The 21,191-nt window shown below is 44.0% G+C and overlaps 1 protein-coding gene across 1 annotated transcript in view; it reads right to left on the reverse strand.

Annotated features, from left to right (window-relative positions):
* The window catches only part of ZRSR2 (zinc finger CCCH-type, RNA binding motif and serine/arginine rich 2), a 748,465-nt gene that overhangs the window by 171,612 nt on the left and 555,662 nt on the right, over positions 1–21,191 (reverse strand). Inside the window, exon 7 of the mRNA XM_044073070.1 lies at positions 16,111–16,324. Coding sequence (XP_043929005.1) covers positions 16,111–16,324 — 214 coding nt within the window. The remainder of the gene's footprint in view (positions 1–16,110; positions 16,325–21,191) is intronic.

Genomic DNA, 21,191 nt, shown 5'->3' on the forward strand with positions numbered 1-21,191 from the left:
GGCAGTCTCTGAGACGCATCTGTCTCTCCAGCATGTTCTGTTTAAGTCACAGACAAACATTCCTAATTTATTAGTCAACACTCTGTCACTGGATAAGGGGCTTCTAGCTGCAGCCTTAGGAGAACCCTTAGTGGCTTCAGTTCATACCACAGATGGATCAACTTAAGGGTTCTTGTAGAGCTGTTTGTGGGAGTCAAGCACACTACAGAATTGATCTGGCTTTCTTTGGGCAAGTGGTACAGAGTCTATGTGGAAATAAATGTCTTCAAAGACAGCTTCCGTTACTACATGGACTGGGAAAATAACCAGAGGAGTGGGAGATGTTAGGTTTAAAAGCTGCCTGTAACGGGGTTGGGCTTGAGAGAATTCCTTACTCTCACATTTAAAGACTTCATCTTATGCAAGGTATCCCCAAAAGATAAATCCTCCAAGGAGAGAGGCAGAAGGGAGGGTATAATCTGAGTCAGGGTATGATTGGGGGTGGGGGTGGGGATGTGCAAACAAGTTAATTCTTCCTCATCCTCGGATCTTGAAGAATTAGGTTTATCCTGAAAGGAAACATCTCTCTATTTCTGAAGCTTCTCCCAGCAAAAAAGTCTGTAGTGTCTGACTGATCCTTCTAGACTTGAAAAAGGCCATAGATTCTTGGGCTACTTCAAGCAAGTCCTTGGATTGAACCTGGGTTGTATATGGGCTAACAACTGGGTTGTTGGATGTGGCAAGTTGACTGGTCTCTCTGGTTTAGGCATCTATTTAGATGGAGGGGACACAGTATGTCGATGGGTGACCATGGCCTTGGTCCAAGTTGCTGAGGCGTGTTACTGTACAACAACTGCAGAATAACTGTCTCCCTCAACAACCAATGCTTGAATGTCAGAAGCTAAGGCTTGTGTGGATTAAGACCCAACAGATGTTGGAGTCAGAGAGACCAAAATCACATGTCCTGCTGCTATGGCAGTCTCTCTGATGGGTCATGTCAGAGGGCCCAGACTTGGTAGTTCCCAGACCTGTTGGCTGCAAAAGTGCCTCACAGAGTCACTAGTCAACTTAAATGCAGACGTGGGAAGGTTGCTACCATCTGCTGTGCCCTCTTCCTTTGATTTTTGTTTTTGTGTCTTTGTTTCTTAGGCAAGACAGCGGCCAAAGGAAGAGAAGCAGCAGGAAAAAACAGGTCCGAGGACTCCATGTTGGCTGTGACAACTTTGGCCCTAAGGTTAAGGGTTTTAGCTCAAAACCTAGCACAACCCTGACAAAAAGAAATGTGTTGAAGCCCCAAACAAATCAGATAAAATGAATGGAAATCTTTACACAGGATTTGTTTCCCATACTTCAAGAAGTTATTAACATTTTAAAATATTAATTAGATGAAAGGATTCCCCAACTGGGTACATCTTTGAAAATTATTAGTTATGTACTTACCACAAATTGGTATATGTGTTGTCTTCTTTCATTCCTCCTTACAAATGGGTTACAAATCCGTGCTCGGATCAGACTCTGCCACTTTTCCTCAGACTAGGATCCAAGTATTTAGCTCCTCCTACTACCCACAACGCCCTGCACTCCAACCAACCTCCTCAGATTGAATCTGCTGTACATAGATAACAGACAGCAAAAGTAGGGGGAAATTTCAATATACAGTTATATATACATATATATCTATATGTAACTCCATAACCAGAGGCTCAATAAACCCAGGAACCACATCCCCCCCCACAAATTCTTTTCAACTCTTCTAGAAAGCCAGAAAAGGGGATGGCAGGGTGGGAAGATGAGGAGGAATAAAAGAAGATAACACAGATACCAAATTATGGTAAGCACATAACTAATAAATCTGATGTTGTCTCTTTCATTCCTCCTCACAAATGGGTAGAGGTCCCAGCTATGCATCTCCTGGGTGGTTTCAAGGAAGGACATGACGAAGCACAGCTGAAGCAAATGATGCCCTTCTCCAGGACACAAGATTCAATTTATAATGTGATACAAATGTGCGACCCTTAGACCAAATGCCTGCGGCACAGACATCATCTAACGAGGCCTTGAAAGAAAAGGCAGATGAGGTGGACACAGAGGAGGACGAGGCAGCTGCAATCCATTTTTATTATAAATGAAGATGATACAGTCTGTAATTCACTTGGCAAGAGTAACATTTGAAACTGCCCGACTTAGACAGCTGGCAGAGATGAAAACAAATAACTGATCTGACTTTTGAAAAGACTCAGTCCTGCGCAATAAAAACGCAACTGTTTGTGAACATCCAACGAATGCAACAATCACTCGCCATTACAAAAATTAGGGAAAAAGACTGGTAATTGGACAGCCTGGTTAAGATTTGCCTCTGTTGCTACCTTAGGCATAAAAAGGAAGGGTTTGTATGAAGGGACACACTATCCTTGTGGAAAATTATGTAACGCAGCTTAGAAAAGGCCTGAATTTTAGCTATTCACTTAACTGACATAATGGCATTGAGAAGAATGGTCTTCCATGAAAGAAACTTTAGGGCACAGTTGCCCGATGATTCAAAGGGCTTTTGAGTTAAGTTTTGCAAAACCACACTGAGGTCCCATGGTGGAGATGCATCCTTTACTGGAAGCCTGAGAAGGAAGACCTCTTTTAAGAAGGCCTTGCATAGCCTAGAAGTTTGTTCTGGTGTTAATCTTAGTGGCCTTGAAACTGCCCGCCCCTCTTGTAAATTTGTGTTTGGATACTCCTTCTGGGCTCATCTCATTTGCTCACTCAACTGAGTGCAGTGAGATCATATTCTGATTTCAGGCACTCCTACTGTGTACAAAGATGGCATCTGGGAAACAGAAAAAAAAATTTAAGCTTGTTTCCCGCCTTTCCTGTTAAGTGGTATAGACTGTTTGTAGGCTTCTGAGCCCCCAAGCCCTTCTGTGTTGGAGGGAAGCCTTTTAGCTTAGTTTTTTTTTTCTTATAACTAGCCAGTTTTCTAGTTTCAGCACTCAAATCTGTTTCTTTGAACTCAACACTTGTTCAGAACTCATTGTAAGCACTACATAAGCTGCAAATTACTACAGCACTCGACTTTCCTCACTTGTCTAGTGGAAAGCAGTTTTTAGTACTTAATAAATAAGCACTTATCCAGGCATGTCTAAGGGTCAGCTCCCAGTGATTTCTCCTGTCTACCTGATGAATCTGGGCATCTTGGGGCAATGCAGCAATTGCCTCATGTACACAGACAACCCTGTCCTCCTACCACCCAACACTACAACCTGTGAGAGATGCACTTATATAGCCAAACTGGAAGCAAAGCTCTCTTCACCCAAGACTGGACTAGACAGTTAAGAGGAGAAGGTAAACACTTGCACCACACCACACTCAACACATAGTCCCTCACACCCTACACCACCAAAACACACACATAAAAACACAAAACACACAACTACATTCGCGGAGGCTCTCAATAAAAACCTGCCCAAGCATCAGGGACATCCAAAGCATAAACGCAAGCAAACTCCACCCCCCAACACAACCCAAATGACACACAGCTCACAATCTCAGTGTGCCACTCAACCACAGCCCATAAGGCATAACAACATACCAAACACTCTAGTCATAGGTGACTCTATAGTCAGGCACACTGATGTTCCACTCACTAGACTAAACAAGGAGAAAGTTACTGTTAGCTGCCTGTCAGGTGCCTGGATCTGCCACAAAACGCATGCACTCAAGTCACTCCACAATAAGTACAAATATGACACTGTCATTGTCCATGTTGGTGTGAATGACCAGAGACATACCTCCCTGGACTACATGAAAAGAGACATGGAGGAGCTCTCCGATCTTGTATCTCAGGCAGGTATGACGCTAACCCTGAGTAGCATCCTGCCATCATCCAGAATGATACAGTACAAGGACAAAATGATTGACTTCAACAATTGGCTAAGCTTCTGGTGTCATTCTAAGGGGATCCAGTATTTGTCTGCCTGGGACGACATGATCGACAGTCCACGATGCTTTGCCAGAGATGTCCTGCACCTGTCACCCTTAGGATTCCGGATACTGGCTAAGGCTCTTGCCATCCCTATAGTGCCTTTTTTAGGCAAGGTTCAAATGACAAATTCACCACCGTAACAGGTACAAGCAAGCAAATTCTGAGGGTAATGCTACTCAATGCTAGAAGTCTAAACCTCAAAATGCACTCACTCGAGGCACTCCTTAAAATGGAGAACATTGACATCTGTGCAGTGACAGAGACCTGGTTCAAAGCTCCAGAGAGCACCCCTGCATTACCAGGCTTCAATTCATACCACACCTTTCGGCCACCTAACCCAGAAAGAAGCACTAAAGGCGGAGGCGTGTCCATTTTCATTAAGGATAGCCATACCTCCAGGCTAGTTGCACAGCACAATGCATCCGAGATTATCCAAGTGCAACTAACTCTGGGCAAGACCACAATCCAAATTGTAGCTTGTTACAGACCCCCCACCATGCCCCAGGATTCACACTCTTCATTTCTTGATACACTGGAAAGTATTAGGGTACAACCCAACACCCTAATAATGGGCGATTTCAATTACCCCACCATTAACTGGGAAAACTACTCATGTACCAACTCTTTTGCTCAACGTTTTCTAGAATTCATAAATTCCAACACCTTGGATCAACTTATTCACACCCCCACCAGGGGCAGCAATATCCTAGACCTGATCATTACAAACATGGGAAACTGGTGTTCCACACCAGAGGTCAATTCCTCGTTGGTCAGATCCGACCACAAGCTAATCAGCCTAGACATCCACATACCACCCCCAGCCCCAATTAGTGAAACCATCGTAAAAAACTTCTCAAAAGCCAACTTCACACTTAAGAAAGAAGTGGCAAACTTCATGACACCCATGCAGACGGACAATAGAGGTATGACTGCCGAATCCAACACAACTGCACTTTATAAGCACTTACACGAGTGCATGGATCATGCTATCCCTAATAGAACCAAGATGCTATCCTCCAAAAAAAGGAAGCCAATCTGGTGGTCCTCTGCCATAAACAAACTCTACAACAGTAGAAAGAAACTGTTGCAAAAAAGAGTAAAATCCTATGACTGGAGGAACTCCCTTGTCAACCTCTAAGAAGCGGAGATCCCTCAAAATCCTCCAAAGCTAGTTACGAAAACAAAATTGCCACTGACTCTAAAGACAACCACAAAGCATTCTAAAGCTATGTCAAGAATCTAAATGGGAACACTCAGATCTGCTCTGAGTTGCAGCATAATGGCACTAAATATACAGAACCAACTGATATTGCCAACATCCTAGCAGATAGGTTCAGTGCTAACTTTACCATCTCTATACGGGAAGAATGCAAAGTTACTATAATCACGGCTGCACAGGTAAAAAACACTCTCCAAAGCCAAGAACACAGCATCCATGGGACCTGACAATATCCCAGGCTGCGTTCTACACGAACTATAGAATGAACTGGCACCCTACCTAATCATAGCCTCACCTCAGGCTTTGTACCCACTGAATGGCGCACCGCGACAGTTATCCCACTCCACAAAGGGGGAGCCACGACGGACCCCGGGAACTACCGCCCCATTAGCCTGACGAGCCTGGTCTGCTAGGCCATGGAACGTATCATAGTGGAACTCATAAACAAAGACATTGGTAATCTCCAAACTCTGGACCCTACTCAGTTTGGATTTGTAAAAGGCAGATCATGTCTCCTAAACCTGACTGACTTCTTTGAAGCAGTCACCAAAGCCATACATGAGGGTAAAATGGTTCACACAGCTTTTCTGGATCTCGCCAAGGCTTTCAACACCATCCCCCACTCTGGAATTATAGATAAGCTCACTAAACTAGGTATAAATCCCTATGTCACAAGATGGGGTGCCAACTGGCTCACGGACAGAACCCACACTGTGAAAGTAGCAGATTCCAAATCCGACATCAGACCAGTGACAAGTGGAGTACTACAGGGTTCAGTCCTGGGTCCTCTCCTGTTTGGTATCTACTTCTCTGAAGTGCAGGCCAACACAGAAGGTCTTTGGTTAACGAAGTTTGCAGATGACTGCAAACTAGGAGCTATAATCGAAATTCCTAACGATGTGGACAAACTACAAAAGGGACTCACTGAGACAGATACCTGGTGTCAAAGTCATGGCCTGAAGCTCAATGCCAAAAAGTGCATTGTCATCCCCTTTTTTAAAAACTCTGTACCCATGAACTACCACATAGCGGGTAGTCCACTTAATGCCTAAAATGTGATGAGACCTTGGGACACAGGTGGACAGTAGTCTCTCCTTTGATAATCACATCGCCGCAGTGGTCAGGAAATCCTTCTACGTGGCTCATCTCATCACAAAAGGATTCTCATCCAGAAAAAAAAGAGGTCATTGTTCCCCTCCCTACTCATCACTCATTAGACCCATTATAGAGTACAACGCCCCTTTTGCTATGTACCTCACAAGACATCTACAACAACTGAAAAGACCACAGAAATCCCTCACAAAGAGGATTACTGGCCTCAAACAGATGCCCTATGCAGACTGTCTCAAAAAACTACAGCTTTACTCCGTCGCATATCGCCTACTCAGGGGCGATCTCTGCCTAACATACAAAGCTATGTCAAACCCAGAGCTGTTGGACATGCTCCACTTAAAGAAATCCCAATCCCTCCGAGCTACACGCTCTAGGGACCTTAACCTTGTCACCACAATAAACAGAACATGCTGGAGGGATAGATTCCTGTCCCAGAGACTTCCCATACTCTGGAACAGACTACCTATCTATGTCAAACAGAGCTCCTCATTAGCACTCTTCAAGAAAAATCTTGATGATTGGATGGGAAATGGGAAATTCACCCCAGGGATCACTTCTGTGGCTCTGCTCAACAGGGGCACAGGAAAATAATTTTCTTGGGTGGCGAAAGCCAGGGTACATTTTTTGGCTAGGCTTACATGGGCCCTAGGGCAGATAGCCTAGTACCTACCTATGACAGTTGAGAACACTGCCAGAATGAAAATTAGAGATAGCTGCTAACTAGAGTTTGATGGTGGAAAAGCTAGCTCCTCCTCTGAAGAGAGAAGCCAGGAAATGAAAATATCAGCAATAAGTGCTTATAAAGGGTCAATATTTTCTTTGGAAGACCAGAAGACAAATCTCTTCCATTTGCTACTGTAAACCTTCTTAGTAGCTGTTTTTTTGGGAAGCTAAAATAATATCTCGAACTGGGGAAGCAAGCCTGGACCTTCAAATGATCACTGAAGTGTAGAAATGAAGTGGTCAATTTCAGGGACATCAGGTTGTGGGGACAACCCTCTATGGGGTGATAAAGTAGATCCTGTTTGTGTTCCAGAATCTATGGAGGATATCTCAGATGAGACCAGAGGAAGGGGAACCAGATCTGATGAGGCCAGAAGGGGGCAATGAGGATTACTGAGGACTTCAGATGCTTCACTTTCTGGAGAAACCTTGGTATCAATGGCAGTGGGGGATAAGCATAGAGGAGACCGGGGCATCAGATGTAAACCAGAGTGCCCCTTGGGGACTCAGAATAAAGTAGTTGCTGCACTTGGCGTTCTGAGAAGCAAACAGGTCATAGCAAGGTTGGTTCCAATGGCTGAATATCAAGTCAGCTACTGATTGAGAGACCACCCATAAGGGGTCAGAATGGACTTGCTAAACTTGTCTGCCAGGATACTGGATTTCCCTGGTATCTGTGTTGCAAACAGAAAATGGTCCGTAGACATCGTCCATTCCCAAACCCTCATGGCCTCTCTGCGCAGTGGGTAAGAGTGGGGTCCTGCTTGTTTGCTGATGTACTACACCACTGACATGTTGTCTGTGTGGATTGCAACCGTTCCTATGGGGGAATGTCCTGAATGGCTTGCAGCACGAGTAGGACAGCTCTCATCTCCAGAACATTGATATACAATATGGTCTCTGTGTCCATGTGTCTTGGACCATCTTTTTCCCTTGTAATGCCCCCCACCCCAAATGGGAAGCATCTGTGGTCACTGTGGCAGAGGAGGTAGGAAGAAGGAAAGGCCTACCTAACGTCGGGTCATCCAACAGGAGCCACCACTGAAGGTGCCTTCTGCAAACTGAAATCAGCTTGATCAGCTTGACAGGAGCAGAGCGAGGCTGGTAGAATACAGAACACTGAACAGCCAGAGTCTGTTGAAGGACTCGTATAAACTATCTTGTAAAAGGAACTAGTGGGATGGCAGCCAACATAGAACCTAGAGCTTACAGAACTAGCCTTGCCGAAAGAGAAGCCAGACTCAACATGGTTTGCACATAATCTCTGAAGGTTAGAATGCGATGAGGGGGAAGAAAGGCAATCTGGTTTACTGTGCATCCAAGGCAGCTCCAATGAACTCTAAAGTCTGCACAGGGGAAAGATTAGACTTTGCTAGATTTATAGTAATCCCCAGATGGTTGGCAAGATTGAAAAAGTAATCCCTGGGCTGTATTAGCTGATGCCTAGTTGGGGCAGTAAAGAGCCAGTTGTCCAGGTAAGGGAACACCTGGAATGCCTGCAGTCTGAGGTGAGCTGCGACTACTGTCATGCATTTGGTAAACACCCTGGGGGCTGTGATGAGTCCAAAGAGCAGAACCCTGAACTGAAAGTGACTAGCTCCCAGACAGAAGTGCAGGTGACTTCTGGAGCACCTGTCTATTTTGATGTGATGGCATGTGTCCTTTAAGTCCACAGAGCACATCCAATTGTCCTTCTGCAGTAGCAGAAGAATCAACTAAACAGTCACCATTCGGAACTTCACTTTCTTTACAAGAAAGTTTAACTTGCTTAGATCCAGAATGGATCACAGATGCGCTGTTTTCTTTGGCACTAAAAATATGCAACAAGAAGTTCCAAATTCTCTTTGTGTGGCCGGACCTCCTGGATGACTCTTTTTTTGCAGTAGATTTAGAGTTTCTGCTACTGCCAACTCCCTCTGACTGGGTGGAATGTCAGGGAACCTTTTTGACCTCTCTGGATGAGAATTCAGAAAAGGAATAGTGTAGCCTCTGGATATAATTTCTAACACCCACTTGTTTTGTGTTGCATCAATGCAGGTGGTAGGATGTAGAAAGAACACACCCCCAACTGCCACCAGAGATGAGTAGTCAGGCAGCACTTCAGGAGCACTGAAAAGGCCTATCAGACAAGGGTTCCCTGAAGGCCTGATTCTGAGGAACCCCTCTGCCTCTGGGGCGCCATCTCCCACTGAAACTTCCTCCTCTGCCCCCACAGGAAGAATCACCATGCTGATCTTGGGAAGACCCTTAGGATTTACAGAAACAGGTTTTCCTTCCACTGCGCTGATTTCTAGAGAAGGTGCACTGTGGAGGGGAGAACTTGACCCCAATGGCAGACAAGCCCTTCCCCTCTCATTCACTGCAGGTTAGGGTCTCTTTGACCACTGGACCAAAGAGTGAGGAACCATCGAAGGGGGCATTAACAAAGGATGCCTTAAAGGACTCCACAAAATCACAAAACCTCATCCAGGCATGTCGCTGAATAGCAATGCCTGAGCTGGCTCTCCAAGAGGCGACTCCCATGGAATGGGAAATCAGTCTCATGGAGAAGTTGGACAAGGACAAAAAAGTGCAGCCATTTGGGGGAGACCTTCAAGCAACATGGTCTCTTGTCAAGAGTCCAATAGCTCTTTTACCAGGTCCCTCTGTAAGCAAGTAAAATGTGCCAGGTAGTTCATTGCCCTCAGCGAGAAGGTGGCAGAGGCATAAATGCGCTTAGCAAATCTGTCCATCATTCTGGACTCCCTGTTCAGCAGATGGACAGTGGAGATCTACTCAGTTAGCTTCTTTTTGGTAGCTGCTGCCAAAACCATGGCATCCACTGGAATACCCTTATTCCAATCAGGTCCGTCTTTGTGAGGGACAAAAATTTGTTGGGGTGCTTGGGGGCTGGTTTGACAGAGTCCAGTTCTTTCCAGGCCTGGCTGGACACCAAATCTGCTAACTTGACCGCTGGAGGAACCGCCCAGGATGTAGATGGGCCTGTCCCAAAGGCCTCCAGAAATACGGACTCCTCAGAGGAGGGAGGCTGTGCTGACCAACTACCTCTCTGCCACAGAATCTCTAAAATATCTCCAAAGATAATGTCCTCTGGGGGATGCCTCCCCTTCATCAAAGTCCGTGTCCTTGGTGACTGACTCCAAGGGGAGTCAATGCACTGTTCCTTTTCCACATCCTGTTATGAGGAATCTCCTCTGTGGGGTGTTCAGGGGAGGTCTTGGAAGAGGCGGGGACTCCCTCTGGGGGAAGTGCTTGGAGACCAGTCTGGATGAGTTGAGTCTGGACAGGAATGACAGGCTCAAGTCTCTGATCCAAAGGAAGTCGGCAGAACGGATCATGGCTCAAAGGGACCAGACCCCTTTGGGCAGAGAAAGCCCTTTCTACCACTAGGAATGCCAAAGGACCCGGAGAGTCTCTCCTCAACTGCACTGGAGCTGAGGCTATGAAAGAAGAGAGGGCCGGAATTCCCAGGCCATGGGTCCCTGGTAGAATCGGACCAGAACTGTCCAGTGCTGAAGCACCAAGAGGAAGAGACGGCTGAGACACTGTAGAAGCCGAACCCCTCCCCTCGGATTAGACAGGGACATCCTGGATCTGAGACTCCCTATGATCTGAAAACAACTGCACCGAGGAGGTCAAGGCAATGGTTGGAGTGGAGGAAGGCAGGCTCCTTACACTCGACCTCAGACCCCTCGAATGGCCACAACCCTGCGACTCCGAAGCAGAAGGACAGATCAGAGAAGGAGACTGGACTTAAAGGGAGAGACTCGCAGAACCCGTAGGGGATGGAGCCAAGAAGACCCCTAGCTGGATCTGAGTCTTGAGAATCTTCCTGATCATCCTGTCCATGTCAGCCTCCAAAAGACTCCAGAAGACCTGGAGGAAGCTACGGAGGGAGGTCTGGAGTGCCTGGTGGGAGGAGTCTGCTGCAGCCCAGGGAGCGGAGCCGACTCAACCCCCCGCACCGGTGTAGGGCACCTTGCTGTCAGATCAGTAGATTTAGGATCCGAAGAGGAGGGGAGTGGCAGTTTCAGGTGAGCTAGAGATCATGATGGACCTGGACGGCTCCAAAGAGAGCTTTGGATCCGTAGGAACTGAAGTAGTGTGATCAGAACATGTCGGATCAGAGGGCCTCCCAACCTTAGCAGATGGCTCTGAAGATGCCCTCAAAGACTTGTGAGGGCACTTCTTGGAGTCGGAGGCTCTTGCATGGTTCTTAGTGGAGGTTTGAGCCCCTGGAGAGGAAGCAAGCAAAAGGCCCTTCAAAATCAGCTTGTTTCTGCAATCGCCTATAACTCTACGGTTAAAGCTTTCACAAACAGAGCCGACAGACTGCAGATGCTGTGCAACCAAGCAGTAAACACAGAGTGTGCATCTGAATGTATGAACTTACATCTGGATTCCAAGCACTGTTTAAACCCAGGTTTGTCAGCCATCACAAAAAACATTCTTTCTGCACACACACAAAAGGGAACGCAAAAAAAAGGCCAAGAAAGAATTTATTATTTTTTGTTAATTAAAGAGAAGCAGAAGGGAAGACTAACTGAAAAAATGGCTACTCAGAGCATGGGAAAAAAAATTTAGAGAAAGTTCCCTAAGGCCGGTAAGAAAAAAGCCACTCACACTGTAAAAGGAGTAGAGGAGGAATTTAAGATAAAAAAATGAAGGAAATGAAGAAAAAGGGACACATCTGAAAAGGAGATACCCAAGGAAACCACTGAACATTCGAGACTCAGGCAACCACGTCTGATTCCACTGGCGGCAGACGGGATCTGAGGAGGTTGGTTGGAGTGCAGGGCATTGTGGGCAGTTGGAGGAGCTCGCGACTTAGATCCTAGTCTGAAGGAAAGTGCACAAGTTGGATCAGAGCATGGATCCGTAACCTATTTGCGAGGAGAAATGACAGAAACATCAGATCCAATTTTAAGGGACTCTGGAGGAACAGCAAGCTGGGTGATTGCACGTGTCTGCTAAATTTAGTGGCTAGAAAGAAATGAAGACTGCACCGATGGATGCTCCCTTATAACCTGACATCTATACATTGGTCTACAAACATCCATCAGCTGATCGATGATTTGAAAACTTTGGGCATCAGGCCAGCTGTGGGCTTATGCATATCAGGAAGCTCAAAGGATTAGTACTAGTACTGCAAAAATGACTATGAAGAACATCCAGTGGTATAGAATTCCTGAATGGGCCCTGGTTATTACTGTGGTGTCAACTAGAAAATAATATTTCCCAGAAAGGTTTCTTGCCTCCTTTAATACCTGCTGCACATCCTCAAAAACAAGGTGTCTAAAAGGTATCAAAAATTGAATCATCCAGGCAGTTGGCTGTAAATTTTTCAGAATGGGTGTAACAACTCTACAACTCTTGTGTCTGTACATCCAGTCTGTGAGGAAGCCAGTGTAATTATACTTGGCCAATTCTATAAGAAGGGAGAACAACAGTTATGTACTTACTATAACTCAGTATCTGTGTTATCCCATTTCATTACTCATCACAACTGGGTCTTGGATCCAATCCGGCATCTGATCCGGCACTTCACAGACCTAGAATCAAGGCAAGAGCTTCTCCCTCTCCCATAATCCCTTTCTACACTCTACCCCCTTAGATCGAGTTTACTGATGGGACGCTAAGCAATGCTTAAAAATATAACTACCTATCTCCAGTTACATAATACTATCAGGCGTACATCGAGGGGGAAAAGTTCAATAGCCTGAGACTTCAGCCTCTCCAGAAACATGGAAGGGAGAAGGTGGGTGGGAAGTGGTGAATAATGAAATTGATTAACACAGATACCAAGTTACAGTAAGTACATAATTACTGATATGACGTTACCCATTTAATTATTCCTCAGGATTGGATCAGGATCCTCAGCTACAACCGAATCCTGGGTGGCCCTACGTGCCTGTGCACAGTGGATCCAAAGGATGTTCTGTTTCTGGAGACCATATCCAGCTCATAATGAGCAACAAAAGTGTGAGGAGTAGACCAAGTGGCCGCAGCACAAATGTCATCCAAGGACAACCTAGCGGGAAAGGCTGATGGGGTAGCGACTGACCTGAGAATGAGCCTTAGGTGGACGAGGTAACTCCAATTTTCTGACACAGTAAACACTGGAAATGTAATTAGAAATGCATTTAGAGACTGTCACTTTAGGCACTGCTTGGCCGCGCCTGTTCAAGAAGGCTACATGCACATCCATTTGCATGGCAAGATGACTCCATAAGCAAGGCAAGTACCTCTGCCCTACGTTTGAGAGTTTCTGCATGTAATTTTGCACAGTCAAGACAATTAGAGATGTCGTGCTGAGGCCACAAGCAGAACAGACAAAACAAGTGAAAATCTTTATGGAAGATTTGCTTCTCACACTTGAAGCAATTGTTTCCTTTTCTTTGAACATTAATTTCAGAAAGTTCTCCAATTCAGGATGGTGCTGGTAAGCTGACACACACTGGTGAAGAATGGTAAATCCCGCTATGCAGCTCTGGAATAAATGAACATTAATTTCAGTACAGAAATTTCCCCAGTGGGGTACTTATCTGACTGGAAGGAGGAGAATCTCTGGGAACATGAGCCGACTAATGGACTACTTGTTTATTGAACACATGTGAAGTGCATCTGACTGCATGGCTAGAAAGAAATGAAGATGGCACTAAAAGATCCCCTTCTTATACCCTGACATCCAGATGCTGGTAGTCGGAACACCGGTCAGCTGGGGATGATGCACAGACTCTGAAAATCGGGCTGGTTGCAGTCTCTACGTGGCAGGAAATCCCAAGAATAAGTACTGCAACACTGGCTATGAAGAACATCCCAAATGTTATGATTTACTCTTTCAATAACCTTGAAGACAGAATCATCTGCAAATTACCTTCAACATTATAAAAACATATTTGCTTACCTAAAGGAAATTCAAAACCCCTTACCTATTTACAAATCAGTTACTTGACTGTTAAATCTATTTTTGTCTTGCAATTTCCTGATGAACCTTAAAATCTTAAAGGCTTTTTAACACTAATTATCCTTATTTTGGGTACATGTCAAAGCATCAAACGTTCTCCGCCCCAAACTACTTTCATCAAAACCACAGGAGTGTGCACTGCATTCAGCAAACACCAATTTCCCACAGTTTCACATCGCCAAATTGCCACAGCTGCCAAACATCGCAGAAGTTATAATACCCGGTGAATAACAAAAGTAAAGTGAAAATAAGTCACCGGCACACATCACAAAAACTGCTTTACCATTCTGACTGTGATCGCATTACAGTAGGGATCAGGAAATCTGACCTTTTTCCCCCACTGTAGTGCGATCTCAAAGTTGGTATACATAATTAGCAGGGGGTGTGGGGGAGCAGGGGGGCTTGCCACCCCCTCCAAAAGCAGTTTCTGTGGTGTGTGCAGATGACTGTTCTTTTCTGTTTACTTTTCTTATTCACCAAGCATTGTAATGTCTGTGAAGTTGGCCAACTATGGCAATTTGATGCTGTGAAATGGAATGTTCACTACTGTGGTCTCAATGAACAGTAGTTTGGGGAAGAGAACGTTCACTGCTTTGACACAGACCTCCTTATTTCTTTACAAGTGTTTCATCTTCCATCTTTTGTTGAATTCTACACCACTGTCTACTTATCAATCCTAACGTTACCATTTTCCGTTTCATTCTCTTTTTGCATATAATTCATTCAAATGTGCCTTCTGCTCTGGGTCATCATTGAAAACAGACCTCAGGCCAGCCTACCTAAAATAAAAATTCATATGTATAGTACCTTCATCAAAAATAAAAGTAAACAAAATGAAAGATGTTTACTACAAAGATCTAAAATAAATTAACTGCTAATGAAGACAGACAGAGATACGGGTCTCACATGAAAAAAGTTCATAACCGAAACCTTTTTCATAAAAGAAAAAAAGAATATGAAGAAAACAAAATTAAAAGCCAAAATGGGAATAGATGAAAAGCAATGTGAGAAAGCAACTCATAGGTTCATAGGTAGGTACTAGACTATTGGCCCTAGGGCCCATACAAGCCCAGCCAAAAAATATACCCTGGCTTTCGCCACCCAAGAAAACTATTTTCCTGTACCCCTGTCGAGCAGAGCCACTGAAGTGATCCCCGGGGTGAATTTCCCATTTCCCATCCAATCATCAAGATTTTTCTTGAAGAGTGCTAATGAGGAGCTCTGTTTGACATTGATAGGTAGTCTGTTCCAGAGTATGGGAAGTCTCTAGGACAGGAATCTATCCCTCCAGCATGTTCTGTTTATTGTGGTGACAAGGTTTAGATCCCCAGAGCGTGTAGCTCGGAGGGATTGGGATTTCTTTAAGTGGAGCATGTCCAACAGCTCTGGGTTTGACATAGCTTTGTATGTTAGGCAGAGATCACCCCTGAGTAGGCGATATGCGATGGAGTAAAGCTGTAGTTTTTTTAAGACGGTCTGCGTAGGGCATCTGTTTGAGGCCAGTAATCCTTTTTGTGAGGGATTTCTGTGGTCTTTCCAGTTGTTGTAGATGTCTTGTGAGGTACATACCAAAAGGGGCATTGTACTCTATAATGGGTCTAATGAGTGATGAGTAGAGGGGAACAATGACCTCTTTTTTTCTGGATGAGAATCCTTTTGTGATGAGATGAGCCATGTAGAAGGATTTCCTGACCACTGTGGCAATGTGATTATCATCCAAAACAATAAAAGCAGCATACAAATAACCTTCCTGGGGGGCAAGTGGTTTCACAAAAAGGAGATGTCAAGCATACAGTACAAAGACATGAGACAATTTCACTTAAGCACATGAGGATGGCTAGTACTTTAGTAATTAGGGTTTACAACCGGTCCCAACAGACTATTAAACAGGGCTGAGACAAGCCAGTATCTCTACCTAAGCCTGCAGTGGTATGTTTACCTGTGTTACTCAAACGTGTGTGTTTGTGTGTATTTTTTATACCAATGAGATGAAATTAGATAAATAAAAATGTAACATACATAATATCAAATATGGGGAAACCGCAACGGTCAATATTAAGATTTTATACCTTACAGTGCAGTTTTCAAAACAAACAAGCCAAAAAAAAAAAAAGGATTCATGCCTGCCACACCTACTTTAAACTGTACAACTTTTCCAGCACTTTTAAATTCGGGAAGCACATCTTCATAGAACTCAATAAACTGCTGGTAGGTTTCTTCATCACTATACTCCAAGCTTGCATCTGTATCATAATCATCCCTTTTGCATTGCTCCATTCCAAAAGTAACAAACATATTTCGGATAAGGAGTGTCTGACTAATAGATGGATACGAATGTCTACGAGAGCACCTGTCCAAGAATTTGTGGAAAAAAATGAAAAAGTTATTAATGTAATGCACTTAAGCATTTCAAGATTGTATAACAAATATGCCAATAAAAGCACCCACCAGTCAGCACACTGACATATTTCTACATAGTATTCACATTTTTTTTTTTTTTTACCAGTAGGCCCTTTCTGACAGGGATAATCTGTGTGCTCCTTGAAGTAACTTGGCTAGGATAATGGAGACAGTCTCCTTACCTTAAATACCTGTCACAGCTAAAAAAGTTTTAGCACCAGTAAACCTATAGGTTTAACAAATAAACAAGAAAATACACAACTAGCCCTTCTGTGGAGGTCCAAGGGCAAGTTTCAACAGCTGAATTCAAGATGGTACCAACTTCACAAAGAAGGTGAACCCCCACCACATGATATAAATTTGAATACCATCAGACATACCCCATGTAACCCATGCTGTATAAGCATTCTGTCCAACCTAATAAACAAAAAAGTGTGCTTGTAACTCATACCTGCACGCCTCTAGGCATCTGCTTTACTGGATTAGCCCGGTTCAGCCCTTCACCCCCCCCCCCCACCAAGTAATCAGAGGTTACATAATCACCTACCTAACCAGCCATTTTCAAATTAACCAGTGCATCAGGTCCCAGTCGGTTGCGGTATGTTCACGTACTTATGTATTTAATTCTTGTTTCTTTATCTGAGCTCAATGTACTAACTGTTTACTGCATTTACTCGCAAACTGAAACCTTGATGAATTAAGGCATGTTTATTGGTACCAGCTGCTACAAATTACTCGCAAACTGCTGTTGATATTGTATCCATTTATTGTTGTTTGCATTGACTTAGTGGTCTGTCCTGGGTAGTGTAGCATTGATAAGGGATAGAAATAATGAACAAAGTGTAGCATTGATGAGAGAGAAATAATGAATATTAACTGAGCCCTTAAGGCAGATATATAGGAAGGAGTGCTGCTTTGTTAATACTAAAAGGTGCATGTGGACTTGTTTGATAATCATGTATACTGAATGAATGATTAACTCTGTTCTTGGTATAGTACTAATAATCATATCCCCTCTCTAGGTGTTCCTACCTCACCTCTCCCTGAAAGGCTTGTAAAAGCATAAGTACGGAAGACTTTCCCCACCACGGAACTTGTTTTAATAAGGTCAATATCCACTTAAATACCATGCTACCTATAAACCGAACAAACTGGGTCCAAAAAAGCACTGGTGAATGTCCCCATAACTCCCGCTTGTAATTCTGTTTATGCTGATAAGCATTAGGTTGGAAGGGTTAGACTTTCCTGTAGCCTTCTTTCTTCCCCAATTAAGGTAAAAACAGTGTGCTTTCTACTGTTCAACAGACGACAGTAGCGTGCTCTGCACCTCCAAACAGTGCATTTCTCAATAAACTAAGTGAAACAAGTGTGCTACAAAAGGGAATTGGAAAACAGGCCCTCTGCATTGTAAATTGAGAAGCAGGCAGGGAACTGTGTCGTTTTTAACAATAGGGCCTAGGAACAGAGTATTGGGCATATAAAAAGAAACAAAAAAGCATGCTTGTAACTCATACCTGCACATGCTGCCTCTAGGCATCTGCTTTACTGGTTTAGCCCCACTTTGCTTGCTCCACGCCCAACCCTTCCCCCATATCCCACCCCCGGTAGTACTATGTTTATAGCACCACTGGCACGCCCCCTTAATTAGCTAACCAACTACACGTGCTCCTAGAACCAGGCAAACTGCTAGCACAATAATACACCCTCTTATCCACCCCACTATCCATATTAACCCACCCATAGCTATTCTATTCTCTCTAATCTTTTATACACCACATATACTCAACACAGGCCCTACCCTAGTAATTTACTGACTACAGCTAAAGCACTAATGCTGCTACCCTTAGTACCCCTGCTATTCATTCCTTATCATCTAAGCTCCTATGAGTATGTACAGCATCTTGAAATCTAATACCCAAACTCTCAAACAGACACCAACCCAGCATTTAATAAGTGTATCCACCACATAACCACCCACTCTCCTAATTCCTCGCCCCCCCAATTACCATCACCTAACTAAATACTGCTACATTAGCTTAAAAACCAAAAGCTACGAAAAAATCAAACAAATTTTTAAGACTCATAAGCAACTTAAAAATTAATCTTATGAAGGATGGAGACATCCACCCCAACCCTGGCCCATCCACAACAGTAGACCCAAGCACACTAACAACCCAACATGTACTACCCAGATTGATAGACTTCCAAACTCATTTCTGGTCTGTCATCTCAACATCAGAAGCCTAAACAACAAGATCCATAGCCTACATGGACTCTTTGGACTCTTAGCTGTTCACTCCCCTGATATCCTCTGCCTCACAGAAACCTGGTTAAAACCAATAACCAAAGATGACGAAATAACCCTCCCCACAGTACAACATCCTTAGACTGAACTGGATCCCCAGGAAAGGTGGCGGGATAGCTGTACTATACAAGTCCACCCTAACAATAACAACTGACATCCAACAGCCACCCCAGTTTGGCAATGCAAAAATTCTCATCACCAAACTAATGTTGTTGTGTCTTTCGGCTTTTCCCGGTTAGGGGTCACCACAGCGGAAACAAAAATAAATGTAGATACATTGTCTGCATTTATATCCCACCCGGCAAGAATGATAATACTCTAGAAAATATCTTATATTGGCTAGCTTCTAACTATCCCCAGGAAACCATTGTCTTGGGCAACTAACATTGAGTGGAACACCTGCTCCTCTGAAATTCCCTCCACCCATTTAAACCTCTATGGATTTACTCAGATCATTGCCAGCCCCACCAGATTTAGCAAAAATAGAGTCAAAGACAGTATCCTTGATTGGATACTTATTAACAGCCACCCCCAAAAGTATAAGTCAGGTACATTACCCAATGATCTAAGTGATCACTGCCCTACCTATATTATTAAGCTCAAAGCCAACATTCCCAACAAGCCCACCTACAAAACTATAAGAAACGTCAGGAACTTTAACCTTGACAACTTCCAAAAAGAACTTAAAGCATGCAATTGGAATGTCTTGAAACGACTCCAATTACAAGAAGCAGCTGAGTACTTCAATACCAAATTTCTGGCTATCCTTAACCACCATGCTCCTACCCGTACCATCCGTGTAAAAGCCACGGTTGCACTGTGGCTATATAAAGAAACAAAAAACAAAATTAAACTAAGAAAACGCCTGGGCCAGGTGGCATGTTACCAAAGCCCCTATGAACCAAGTAAGATACTGGCAGCTAAGCAATCAGACCAAAAAATATGTCATTCTAGACAAAGAAAATCACTACACCCTCCTACAACAAAAATATCAGCTAAAACTTCAAAAGTTCTGGGGTGGTATTAACAATCTTCTCCACCCAGGCCGTTCCGCCACTCCTACTCCATCAGCTGCCCTTGATAAATCCCCTGTTGAAATTGCAAACAGCTTCAACTCCTTCTTTACTGAAACTATCCAGTCTCTAGCTACCCATCTCACTCCATCAGACACAAACACCAGCTCTGGCACATCTAGCCCTGATCCACCCAGCACCCAACCCACCTTTATCTTTCAAACCGTACCTACCAACCTGATCCGGACCTTACTCAAAAAGCTAAAACCTACTACACTAGCTGCCGACCACCTCCCAGCTGAATATCTTCAAAAAGCAGCTGATGCCATAGCACTTCCCATTTCTATTCTGATCAACAGATCCATCTCAGAAGGATCCATCCCAGCAATATGGAAAATATCACGTTATACCTCTCCGTAAAACAGGAAGTTCCACAGAATTATCTAACTTTAGACCTAGAGCCATTCTTTCACCACTAGCTAAAATCATGGAAAGATGCATACACAAACAAATCATGCACTTTCTTATTCAAAACGGAAAGCTCGCCAACTCTCAGCATGGTTTTAGGCCATTCCACAGTACAACCACGGCTCTTTTCTAATGTCATCAATCTTCATCGTAACAACAAACTATCTTCAGCACTCTTCCTAGATCTCTCAAAAGTTTTTGATATGGTCAACCATCAGCTACTGCTCAATACCTTACAAACCATCGGTTTAGACCAACATGCAATACAATGGTTTCACTCCTACCTAAACAGTAGACAGTTCTTATGGCAGAGCAAGGTGTCATCCCAACTTCGTCTAACCCTAGGTGTCCCACAAGGGTCCATACTAGGCCCCCTTCTTTTCCCTATCTTTATCAATGATCTGCACACCACCATCCCAGGAGCTACCTGCATCCAATATATAGATGACTCAACACTAATATGCTCCTCCTCCTTTCCTTCACAACTTCTAACCCTCACCCAGACCACTTTCAGCACGGTAGAAACATGGCTAGCTAATTGCCGCCTGCTTATAAATCCTAACAAAACCAAGCTACTACTTTTCTCCCCTAACTGTAGAATTCCTCCTCCTCCTTCCTTCATCAAATCTAGCAATGACACCATTATCTCCCCTGATAACCATACAAAGCTTCTAGGTGTAATAATAAACAACAACCTTAAATTTGATAAACATGTCAATCACACTATTAAGTCAGTCAACAAAAAAACTTGGCACCCTGTACAGAGCCAAACCTTTCCTTACCCCCCTAGCTATGGTAGCTATTGCAAGATTACACCTCCTCTCTATCCTTATGTATGCCTCCCCTGTACTCACCAACCTATCCAAAACCGATCCCAACAAACTGTCAGGATGTTACAATCATATAGCCAGATTTGCTACAAGCATGGCTTTTAGGACCCATCATTACCAGAACCTCAAAGTACTGGGATGGCTAGAGTATCCTACAGTTCAATCAGCTTATAGTAGCATATAAAATACTCCATCAACCTG

The sequence above is a fragment of the Protopterus annectens genome, chromosome 5.part1 (genome assembly GCF_019279795.1).
Source record: "Protopterus annectens isolate FY-2018-M chromosome 5.part1, PAN1.0, whole genome shotgun sequence".
Classification (NCBI taxonomy): domain Eukaryota; kingdom Metazoa; phylum Chordata; order Ceratodontiformes; family Protopteridae; genus Protopterus; species Protopterus annectens.